We start from the raw sequence: 12444 nt of genomic DNA, 5'->3' as shown, positions 1-12444 counted from the left end.
TTTTTTTTTTTTTTTTTTTTTTTTTTTTTTTTTTTTTAAGGAAAGAAATGAAGAAGAAGAAGGAGGGGGGGAGGAGGTTACTTGGTTTAGAATTAATAGCTTTATATATATATATATATATATTTTTTTTTTACCTACATTAAAGAATAGCTAGAACTTTAGGGGTAGATTTTATCCAACCATAAGCTTTTTTTTTTTTTTTTTTTTTTTTTTTTTTTTTTTAACTTTTTGTGAAATATGTTATCTTTAGACTTATCTATATTCTATTTAAAACTAAACACATTTGAATTTTGGTTAACATCATGAAATTTGGAACATAAGCTTTTGATGCCTCACAATTTTACGTGTCCTTATTTTAATATATTATTTTTAGTTAAGTTTAAATTATATTATATATTTCAACATTCCATAAGAATCCTTCTCAAAAAAAAAAAAAAAAAAATTCCATAAGAATCTTCCGAGATCTTTTTTTTTTTTTTTTTTAATATAGTTCTTCCTAGATCTTCAAAAGATAGAAAGGATAGTTTTGCACATGTAACAAAACACAATCATAAAAAATGCATATTAATAATTATCATAATTATTAAATTTCAAATTTAACTAAATTTATTTAAAAAAATTATATTTTGTCATACTTTTCTGTACATTACATAGATTATTGAATAATAAATTTCTTTTATTATGCACTAAGTTTTTACTTACATCTCTCGCTCAAAAAATAGGTTACTTGTGTGTGTTGGTTTTTTTTTTTTTTTCAAGGAACATAAAAGAAGAAGAAGGAGGAGGTTACTTGATTAGTTGGTACTTGGACGGTTGAATATATACCACTGCCAGTTTATTTAAAACTTTTCCCATTCTCTTTATGTGTATTAAATACACTCTCAAAAAAGAAAAAAGAAAAGGAAAAAATGGGCCAATTTTTTACTGGGCCTAATCTGCATTCTGCAGCCCTAATTAATTGCTTGTCTATTATTATAAAGAAGGAATAGAAGGTAAAGTAAAGAAGCTCAAATCACTATTCACTACTGTTGAGTTGAGAATGGAGGAGGAACAAATCTCTGGTTCTATCAACAACAATTTCTCTGACCGATCCAACTATAATTCTAGCCATGATACAAACCCCAATAATTATTATTATGATGATGAAGAAGAATCATCATCATCGAGCCATAATCATCAATCCAAACGAAGCAAACACGCACCAATCTTAGAAGAAGAAGATCGAATCAGCGCCTTCTCTGACTCGATCCTTCTCAGCATCCTCTCCTTCTTGCCCATTAACGACGCTATCAAAACGGGCGTTTTATCCAAAAGATGGGCCTCTCTTTGGACCTCCCTTCCCTCTCTCAGTTTCGACTCCGGTTCCTTCGAATCCTTCGAAGATTTCACCAAAGCCGTGGATGATACCCTGCTCCTACACACGGCTCACAAACTCACAAACTTCGATATTCAATTCGAGGACGATTACGACACAGTACTAAATCCTCGCCTCGATCTTTGGGTTCGGTTCGCCACAAATGCCAAAGTAGAAAAACTTAGTCTACACTTGTGGAGACCTGATCGTTTCGATCTTGACAGATACCAATTGCCTCAGCATCTCTACGCCAACAAGTTTGTTTCTGAATTCAATTTTAGTTGCTGCAAAATTTTACCTAAGGCGTTACCACATTGGAGTTCACTCAAGCGCTTGTGTATTTGGAACTCGGCCTTGTGTGAGGATGTGATAAGGAAAGTGTTAATGGGTAGTCCTAGACTTGAATCCTTGGAATTGCATCAGTTTTGGGGGTTTACTCGGTTGGATATAGTGTCCGAGAGTTTGAGAAAATTGGTGATAGATAGCTACGTGCAACATATGTTTGAAAGTGAGGAGCGTAAGTTGGAACTGGAACTTGTGGCTCCAAAGATTGAGTGTTTAGAGATTTTGGGGTGTTTTTATATGAATAGGTGTCGGATAAAGGATGTGTCGGCATTGGTTGAGGCTAAGCTTGATTTCGACATGCGGATGGAGGAGGAGGAGGAGGATGATGGTTTGGAGGAGTTCCAAGACATTTTGAGAGACATTCTTGAGAGTGTGCATCATGTCAAGAAGCTCACTGTTGGCAGTTCTTGTCTCATGGTTGGTTTTCCTTAATAAATCTCTTTGTTTCGTTTGTTTTTCTTGATTGCTAATGTTGATTTACATTTGCACAGATCAAGGTTGTATCTTTTATTGTTGGTAGTGCCATTGCTTGGCTAGGCCCTACATATAAAATTTTAATTGAGTATCTATCTATTCAATTTTGTTCGAAAATGCCCCTAGGTCCTACTAGCCAAGAATTTTGAACGGAATACAATTTCGGCATTTCGGTGCAGCATCTATTGCATTTTTAGTGACTAGTTATTGTACTATTCAAGGTAGTCGAAAGGTGACCTTAAGGGGCCAAGGCATTGTATTGCCCAAGGTGAAGTGCCAAATTCTTAATATATTCATTATACATATAGAAGGATCATATGCACCTAGTGTATTAAAATATTATAATGAAGTGTTTTTCAATGTGTTTCATGAAGAAATTAGGTCTATCAAATCATTTCAAGTAGGATTAACATGGTTTAGGCTCTATTAGTTATTCTAACAATAGGTTTTACAACGAGCTTCTATATATCAATAAGTTTTACAACACATTTTTGCAAATTAAGTTAAATAACAATAGGTTTTATAACATTCCTTTTTAAATTAATATCTAATAGTAGATTCACAACAAACTTCTATAAAAAAATTTTAAAATTACAATTAAAAAAAAAAAATATTTTGAGGTTCTCACCTTAGCGCCTTTTTCATGGCTTAAGGCAGTAGCCTTGCTCGCCTAGGCTCTAAAGGCGAGTGCCTCACTAAAGCCTTGCCTGTGCCTTTGACTACATTGGTACTATTCGATATTGCTTTAAAGATTTTATATTAATACCAAAATGAAAAATCACCATTCACTGTTGTGAGTTAGGCTTTTTTTTGGGAGCATGTTGATTTTAATCCAAGTTGTAATCAATCAACAATTAAAGGACCTGATATTATTGGTCCAATTACATGAGTTCAACTTTTGAGTTAGAGACACCTTCTTTAGTTTCATGATAAGATGTAGGGCACTTGTTTTAGTGCCAAATAATGATTGATCATGATAAAGTATATGTAACACATGTTTGATAATTTGTTCTGCTGATGTATTAGAGACACCTGCTTTTAGTTTCATGATAAGAGGGCACTTGCTTTAGTGCCAAAGAATGATTCGTCATGATAATCTGTCAACTCTTAATCAAGGTCTTGGCTTTCCAAAAAGGGCTTTTTTTATTTTTTATTTTTATCATTGTCTGCATATGGGATATATTGACATTTATGTAAATTAGTGTTCTGTAAAACATGTAGCTAAATTGTTCACTGGCGATGTATATTATGATTGGTTGTGTTATTTTTTTCTTACATTTACTTTACCTTATTGTGTTTTGCTTCTTGCTTTGATGGACATAGGCTCTATCTATAATGACGGTGAAACATCTGCCTTCTCCATCGTCAAAGTGCAAATGTTTAACGATAGCAAGCATGGGGGAATGGGATTTTCCCAAAATTTTAAGCCTACTTCAAAGTTCACCTTATATGGAGACATTGGTTTTAGACATCACATCCTGGGGCTACATGTGGCCAGCGGTATGTTTTTCTTGGACCAATTTCCCGATTGTCATATCAAAAAACAATGAAGGGTTAATTTTAATCATTACTTCTTTTTTTAATTTTGGTTTAATGTGTCAACAAATGAAGTAACACAGCCTATGACTTTGGATAGAGTAGGATTGTGGAAAAGAATACATGTGGCCGACTCTAACTAATCTTGTTGAGGATCTATAGCTAACCCAAAAAATTTGGGATCATGGCTTTTGTTGTTGTTGTAGTGCAATGTGTCTAAATATGTAGGGGTCAAATGATTCCCTCGAGGAGAGTTTGGCCCCCTTAAGTCCTTGACGTAAAGAGTTAATGTTGATTGTCAACCTCTTTTAAGTGGTTGCTTTGTGGACTATTTACAAAAAACCGTCTCATTGACAATGCATCTTTATTTTACAACAAAGACTTCAGCGATAGATTTTTGAAAATCTGTTTGTTTGAAGAAGAGGCCATTCATTGCTAAATTTACCATCCAGAATTCTTACTTATAAAAAAGAAAAAAAAAAAAAAAAATGCTATCCAGAATTTCTAGCATAGGCAATGAAAAGCCAATTTTACTTTACTTTAATTCATTTTTTAGTGTAAGGGCAATTATGTTAGTTTCTTGTTTCTGAAAATTGGCTATTCTAATAGTCCATTAAGTCTTATTTTGGTTTCTTTTAGTTTAGGGGTTTAGTTTCAGCTTTAGTCATCTGCTTCCATTTTGAGAATGTTTTTTTTTTTTTTTCTTTCCAAAAGTCATGATGCTTTGTTTGAAGCTTGTATGATATATGAGGTGTGATGCTTAGAAGTTTATTTTTTATCTTTAAATTTTTTCCAACCTGAAATTTAGCATACACGCATTGATTTATCACCCTTTAAACCTTAAAATCCAAAACATCAAAATCCTAGAGTGTTAATTATACTTTACTCATTTGTGCTATGTGCCATTTTAATGTTGTCTACCAGTGGTTTGAAAAGTTTCACTTGCCCATTAGAGGTTAGTTTTGTTATATAGCGGTTACCCACCTCATCACTTTCATCATTAAAAACATGCAAAACCTATGAAAAACAAAGTAATTAAGATCTGAATAGGGTATTTGTAAAGATTGTGAAAGTTACTTTAAAAATTTCATCTTTCCCTATCTTTCTTTGACTAAATGATCTTTGAATTGATTTTGCCCCCAAATTGAAACTTGGCCTTAAAGAAACTTGAAGATTATGTCAAAGTTTCTTCCTTCCTCACCGCTTCTGCCTACATTGATGCATTTTCAACTTTGATCTCCATTTGTCTAAAAGCATCAACAAATTCCTTCCACAGGGAAATTCAATCCCATCCCAACATTAAAACCGTAACAAAGTCAATGCCTATCAATAAGGTAGTGGACATAACAATTGAATAGGGTCCCTAACTCCCTATCACAATTGGCAACACTTTGCTCAAGAATTTGAGATTTATGTTTATTCTGATGCCTTCATGAACCAATCCCAGATCCAGTTTGGTCTTATTTTCCTTCCCCACTCAAACCCATTCGATCCTTGACTAGGAAATCACTTCAGCGAACATGTGCTCAAACTTAGCCTTATAAAAAATCCATGATGATATGAATCCTTCAGTAAGCACCCTAGTTTCAAGCCCTTGAACATCCTGTATCACATATCAAACCCCAATCAAATTTTTATTGCTCCTTGGCAAAAATTGATTTAAAAAATTGGATGCTTGTGTAAAAGTCTGATATGAGTAGCAGGATTCGAGGTCAGCTAGGCCTCCTAAAGAATAGAATAGAATTGAGAAAGTAAGGAAAAAATGAAAGGAATACAAGTTTGTTCTTATTGCCTGCAGATTCAAAATAATCAATAGCTATTTATACAAGTTTACAAATGCTCACTGCCACTAACTAACGACTGCCAGCTGTAGTAACTAACTCTACCAGCTGTCCCTTCATCATCAACTAACTAACTAACATCCAACTGCCATAACAGCTACACTAATCTCCCTAATTAACAGTAATCACGATCAACTGAATTAATGCTGAATTTATGCCTAAGCTGAACTAATGCCCGAGCTGGTCTCTTAACAAATTCCCCTCCTTTAGAACACCTTGCCCACAAGGTGAGGGAACTGCAGCTGAAGCTGATATAAATTCACCCAAGTAGCATCCTCTTTAGTTCCTCCCTGCAACTGAATGAGAGAACCTGTGTGAAGTCCCCTATTTCTGAGCTGATGGTACCTTTCCTGCAATACAGCTATTGGCTCTGGACTAAGGGTACCTTCGGAGTTCACTGATGGAAGGGTGGAACATGGTGTCACCTGCTGGCCAAGCTTAGCCTTAAGGCATGAAACATGAAATATTGGATGAATTTGAGAACCAGGAGGTAAGTCTAGCTTGTTGGCAACTGCCCCTATCTTCTGCAGCACCTGGAATGGACCATAAATCCTTGGAGACAACTTACTAAAGGCCTTATGAGAAATGGATTTCTGCTTATAGGGCTGTAACCTCAAGTACACCCAATCCCCCACAGAGAATGATCTTTCTGATATGTGCTTATCAGCATGCAACTTCATTCTTTCCTGAGCACTGATAAGATTGGACCTGAGTAAAGAAAATAGCTCCTGCCTGGATTTCAATTGAGCATCTACTGCCTCAACTAACAACTTTAGTTGTGCCAGGCATATAATCAAGCAATCTTAGAGGTGGGTAGCCATATAGGACTTCAAAGGGAGTGAGATTAGTAGAAGTATGGAAGTTGGTATTAAACCAATACTCTGCTAATGGAAGCCACTCCACCCAGCTGTGAGGCTTGTCAGCAGCAAAAACCATGAGATATTGCTCCAAGCTCTTATTCCCAACTTTAGTTTGGCCATCTGTCTGAGGGTGAGAAGCAGAAGAAATGGCTAATTTCACTCCTTGCAGCTTCATGAATGCAGTCCAAAAATGTGAAGTGAAAATTGGATCTATATCACTCACAATTGAAGAAGGCATTCCATGAAGCTTGAAGACAAACTCCATGTATAAGGCTGCTACCCTTGAGGCTGTATAAGGGTGTGCTAGGGGAATGAATTGTACATATTTAGAGAACCTGTACACCACTACCAAAATGACATCCTTCTGTTGAGATTTAGGTAAACCCTCCACAAAATTTATGCTAATGTCAAGCCATGGTCTTACTGGAATAGGTAAGGGCCGCAGTAAACCAGCTGGTTTACAAGTCTCAGTCTTCACCCTTTGGTAAGTATAACACTCCCTAATGTGTTTCTTCAAATCCTTTTTCATTCCTGGCCAGTAGAAGTCCTGTTGGAGTCTGTGTAAAGACTTAAAGTATCCTGAATGTCCCCCTAAGGGTCCATTATGGATCTGGTGCAACACAGTGGCTTTAAGATCACCTTGAGTTCCCACATAGAGCCTTCCCTTGTACAGCAAAAAACCATTCTACAAGGAGAAGCCTTTGGAAGCTTGTTCCCCACTCTGTAATGACTGAAGTAATCCTTGCACCCTCTGGTCAGTTTCATAACTAGTCTTCAAGTTTGCAAGCCAAGCGGGAGTAGGAAAGGAAATGATGCAACAAGTGCTCACTAGACCAGAATAGGTATCATCAACTTGTAACAAGATAGCATCTCCCTCTGAAGTGGCTGTGTCTCTTCTAGACAAGGCATCTGCCACCTTGTTCTCCTTGCCCTTCTTATATTTTACTATGAAATCATAACCAAGCAACTTGGTGATCCATTTTTGTTGTGTTGGTGTACCAATTCTCTGCTCCAATAAGTACTTCAAACTTTGTTGGTCAGTCTTTACATAGAAAGGTTTGCCCCAAAGATAAGTTCTCCATTTCTTTATTGCAGTCACCAAGGCTAGCAATTCTTTTTCATAAGTAGATAAGGAAAGACTTCTTCCCTTCAAAGCTTGACTGTGTAAGGCAATGGGCCTCTGATCTTGCATTAGGACGGCACCTAAGCCTTGGCCAGAAGCATCACATTCTATAGTAAATGGCTTGTTGAAATCTGGTAAAGCCAGCACTGGGGGGTTAGAGACAGCTAACTTGAGTTGAACAAATGAGTGCTCAGCCTCATCAAACCATGAAAAGTAATCTTTCTTCAGCAAGGCTGTTAATGGAGCTACAATTTGACCATAACCCTGCACAAACTTCCTGTAATACCCAGTGAGACCAAGAAATCCCCTCAAGGCCTTAACATCAGTAGGGGTAGGCCATTGCTGCATAGCAGCAATCTTCTTGGGTCAGCCTTCACACCTTCACCAGAAATAAGAGGTACTCTACCTCCAGACAAGCAAACATGCACTTGGATCTCTTTGCATACAAATGATGTTCAGCTAATATGCTCAAAACAGTTCTGAGATGGTTAACATGATCAGCCAAAAAATGACTGTACACCAAAATGTCATAAAAAAAAAGTACAAACCTCCTAAGATATGGCTTGCAAATATCATTCATCAAGGACTGAAAAGTAGAAGGGGCATTGGTCAAGCCAAAGGGCATGACCAAGAACTCATAATGCCCTTCATGAGTCCTAAAGGCTGTCTTAGGAATGTCATCTTCCCTCATTCTGATTTAGTGGTAACCAGACCTCAAGTCCAATTTAGAAAAAAAAAAAGCACCATGGAGTTCATCTAACAATTCATCTATGACAGGTATTAGGTATTTATCTTTAATTGTTTCATGATTAAGTGCTCTATAGTCTATGCACATTCGCCAAAAACCATCTACTTTCCTGACCAGCAAAACAGGAGAGGCAAAAGGACTTTGGCTATTCTTGATTTGGCCAAACTCCAATAATTCTTTAACAATCTATTCTATTTTAGCCTTTTGATAGTATGGATACCTGTAGGGCCTCTGACAGATGGGTTGTGCTCCATTCTTCAAGTTGATTTGGTGCTCATGCCTTCTTAAGGGAGGTAACCCAACTGGTGTGTCAAAAACTCCACTGAACTCCAGCAATAGAGCTTCAATCTCTGCTGGATAAACACTCTGCTGTGCACTTGCAGTAGGCCCTTGCACTGAAATGTGAACTAACAATCCTTTCTTGGGTGGTTCTTTTAAGAAATTGTCACCATCTTGTAAACTGGAATCTGCAGCCTACATGCCTTGTACCGAACTGGATGACCACAATACATAAAGGACATGGTCAAGAGCTTAAAGTCCCAACTAATACCCCAAGAGTACTGAGCCATTGTGTTCCTAAGACCAAATCACATCCATCCAAGGACAGGGCATGCAATTGAACATAAAATTTTTGGCCTTGTATCACAACTAAAACATCACTACAAAGACCATGAGTTTTGATTATGGTTCCATTAGCTACTTTTACATCAAGAACTGGAGTAGTATCCACTGGAATGTGTAGTTTAGAAAGCAATGAAACATCAATAAATTTGTGTGTACTACCAGAATCTAAAAGAATTACTAACCTTTCTTTTTCAATTCTGCCGCTGACCCTCATGGTTCCTGGAGTAGGATTACCAATGAGAGCATACAAGGTAATTTCTGCTTCCTCTCCACGACTGTCTTGCAGCACTGCTTCTGCTTCTAACTCTCCATTCAATTCTGTAATCACCTTGGTTCAGTTTTGGTCCAAAATCTAACCCTTCCAACAAAAAACAACTTAGCCCCCTTACATTTATGTTCTGGAGACCACTTATCATTACAGTTGTAACACAATCCCTTCCTTCTTCTTTCTTCCACTTGAGCTGGAGAAAGCCTCTTAATTGGCAGCCTGATCTTGGTTTCATTGCCTGCAGTCAGTTTAGGGGCCCCAAGAATAGAGGGTCTGATCTGTTCTTGGACATTCTTGGAATTCTTCTTGTTTGCTAGCAAAAATTCTTCTTGAATCTTAGCCAACCCAAAGGCTGCATTCAAGGTAGGAGGATTCAACATCTTCACTGGTAGCCTGATTTCATCCCTCAATCCACTCAGAAAGCAACTGAGCTTGTGCCTTAGAGACGATTCCTTGATTCTGTTTGATAAAGCCTCAAATTCTGACTTGTATGCAACCACTGTTGTTGATTGCCTCAATCTTGTTAAAGCTTCCATAGGGTCATCATAGGCTGTTGTCCCAAACCTGATCTGTTGAGCTTCAATCAAGGTTCCCCAATCTTCAAACAACCCAGTGTCTTCACCTTCTTGGAACCAACACTAATGCCTCCCCATCCATATGAAATGAAGCCAATAGCAATTGCTCATCGAGAGTTGTGTTGTAGTACCTGAAATACTGATTGGCCTTATAAACCCACCCAGTAGGCTCCTCTCCTGAAAATCGTGGAAATTCTAATCTCAAGGGTTTGGAGATAGCAAGAATTGTTGAAGTGTTTGATTGAATTTCGTGGTTTCTTGGGGTCTGCCGTTGCCTAGTTGCTTCTAAAGAGTTCAGCTTTTGCAGAATTGCATTGAGCTGCTGATTCATTTTATTTAATGTGCGAGTATGGATGTGGGTGATCTTGTGGATTTCCTCAATATCTTTGGCATGGTGATCTGAGGCTGTGCAAGAGAAGCAATGGATTCATTGAGGACAGCTTGAGATCGTGTTTCTGCCATTGATTGCAGGATGGACCTGCTCTGATACCAATTGTAAAAGTCTTATATGAGTAGCTAGATTCGAGGTCAGCTAGGCCTCCTAAAGAATAGAAGAGAATTAAGAAAGTAAGGAAGAAATGAAAGAAATACAAGTCTGTTCTTATTGCCTGCAGATTCAATACAATCAATAGCTATTTATACAAGTGTACAAATGCTCACTGCCACTAACTATCTACTTCCAGCTGTAGTAACTAACTCTACCAGCTGTCCCCTCATCATCAACTAACTAACAAACATCCGACTGCCATAACAGCTACACTAATCTCCCTAATTAACAGTAATCATGATCAACTGAATTAATGCCTAAGCTGAACTAATGCCTGAGCTGGTCTCTTAACAATTTGCATAGACCTACTTGAAGATTCAAAGTTGAGTTAGCATCTGGCATCTTCAAAACAATCTGTGCCTTACCCTGCACATCAAATTATTATTTTTATTTTTATAATCTGCCCTGCACATCAAATTAGATCTATGATATTTGGACACAAACACAACCCAAGCGTTATGTTTCAGCTTGGACAGAGCATGTTAGAGACAGCAACTTGTTGAAATTCAGACCATACATACGTCGCTGGACCAGCATACTTGGTTCAAAGTGAAGGCATTTCTTTTTTTTTGATTGATAAGTGAAAAATAGAAAAAGGCATTTCTTATACATTAGTTAAGAAACTCTTCTAATCTTGGTACAAAGAATGCTCTGTGGTTTTAGATTCATAAGGGGAAGCTCATTTGAATGATTGTAGGGGACGAGCATGTTGAGTGAGGATGAGATTCATGGAGGCAAACCATTTTTTTATATGAATAGTGTTCTTGAGTCAAAACATAAATAACTTCTACAATTTTTACAAATAACCCTTTTAGATCTTATTTCTTTGATTTTTTCTGGGTTTTTTATTTATAATTTTAATGTTTTTGATGGTGGAAGTGATGAAGTGGGTAACGGCTGCATAACGGAGCCAACTTTGGGTGAGTAGATTGGCTCTTTTAAAACCACACGTAGACAACATTACAATGACCCAAACCATAGGTGGGCAAAGTGTAAGTAACCCAATCCTAAATCACCTATCTATCAAATAGCCTCAAATACCCCCATAAGATACTGTGCACGAGTTATTGTTACAGCCTTGGAACAGCAGCCCAATTTTTAGTTTTTCACCTTTGTTGCATTCTCAAATCCTACTACTCCTTTAGTCCTTTTCTCATTGGAAATCCTATAATATTACCATTTTCCAGCCTTTTTTCTACCAAAACCTAACCCTAAATCCTCAAAATCTAAGTTGTCCAAAGTTAACTCATGAATTCCAAATCTGATTTGGTTTGTTCCCTTGTCCTACGTGAACTCCGTTATGATATGTTAAAATATCATAATTTGAAAGTGAACTGCAAAACATGCTAATGTGCTTTTATTTTGCAGCGTGTAAGACAACACTCTGATGTAGACTATGTAGTGAAGAAATTAAAGGAGATCTATTTCTATTTCAAGTCTTTGCTACTACACCTCAAGTCTGTCAAGATTTTATGTTCTGCAAAAACCTTCCACAAAAAGGAATTCATTTTAGTGGTAAAATTTCTACTTGAGAATGCAAAGGTGTTGAAGAAGATGGTTATTACTAAACCATGGGCTATGCAAAATCCAACACGTAATATGCTGCGGGAATCTCTGCGAGTGGCACAAAAGTTGTTAAGCTTTCCTAGAGCCTCTCCTAATGCAGTGGTTATGTTCCCATATCAGTAAAATCATTTTAAATTGTTCAATCATCTTAAATGATCAATTCTCATAAATACATTGTAGTTGTGCATATTAGTATGGTTCAATGAACTAAAATATTGCTATGATTCCGATTTCAAGTAGTAATGTTTCTTTGTGATGTCAAGCCTGCCTTTGGATAAATTCATGGTTGATGTCAATGTTTATGTTGCTTATCAAGTTTTTGATTTCATTTTAATCACTCTGCAGTCAATAATATATTTGGATGCAAAATGAATAAGCTGATGCAAGGTTTTTTTCATTTATTTGTTTATTTATAGCTTTTGGATAAACAATATAATCGATTATGCCTCTTTTAACTTTTAAGGCTTAACTGCTTAAGCATAAGCTATTGGAAATTCTTATGAAAAGACACCGTTGAGGGGTTTTTTTTTTTTTTTTTTTTTTTTTTCAATTACAAAAAACTTCTAATTGAAACTTTACATTT

General features: G+C 36.7%; 1 protein-coding gene across 1 annotated transcript; it reads left to right on the top strand.

The window, feature by feature from the left end:
* The first annotated feature begins 1020 nt into the window (after positions 1 to 1020).
* LOC115987064 (putative F-box protein At1g49610) lies at positions 1021 to 12176 on the top strand. Its single transcript, XM_031110511.1, has 3 exons — positions 1021 to 2116; positions 3497 to 3673; positions 11664 to 12176. The coding sequence occupies exons 1-3, from the start codon at positions 1040 to 1042 to the stop codon at positions 11982 to 11984; spliced, it is 1575 nt and encodes a 524-aa protein (XP_030966371.1). The 5' UTR covers positions 1021 to 1039; the 3' UTR covers positions 11985 to 12176.
* Positions 12177 to 12444: the final 268 nt, after the last annotated feature.

Source organism: Quercus lobata, chromosome 4 (genome assembly GCF_001633185.2).
Source record: "Quercus lobata isolate SW786 chromosome 4, ValleyOak3.0 Primary Assembly, whole genome shotgun sequence".
Classification (NCBI taxonomy): Eukaryota; Viridiplantae; Streptophyta; class Magnoliopsida; order Fagales; family Fagaceae; genus Quercus; species Quercus lobata.
This window is presented reverse-complemented; position numbering and strand designations above follow the sequence as displayed.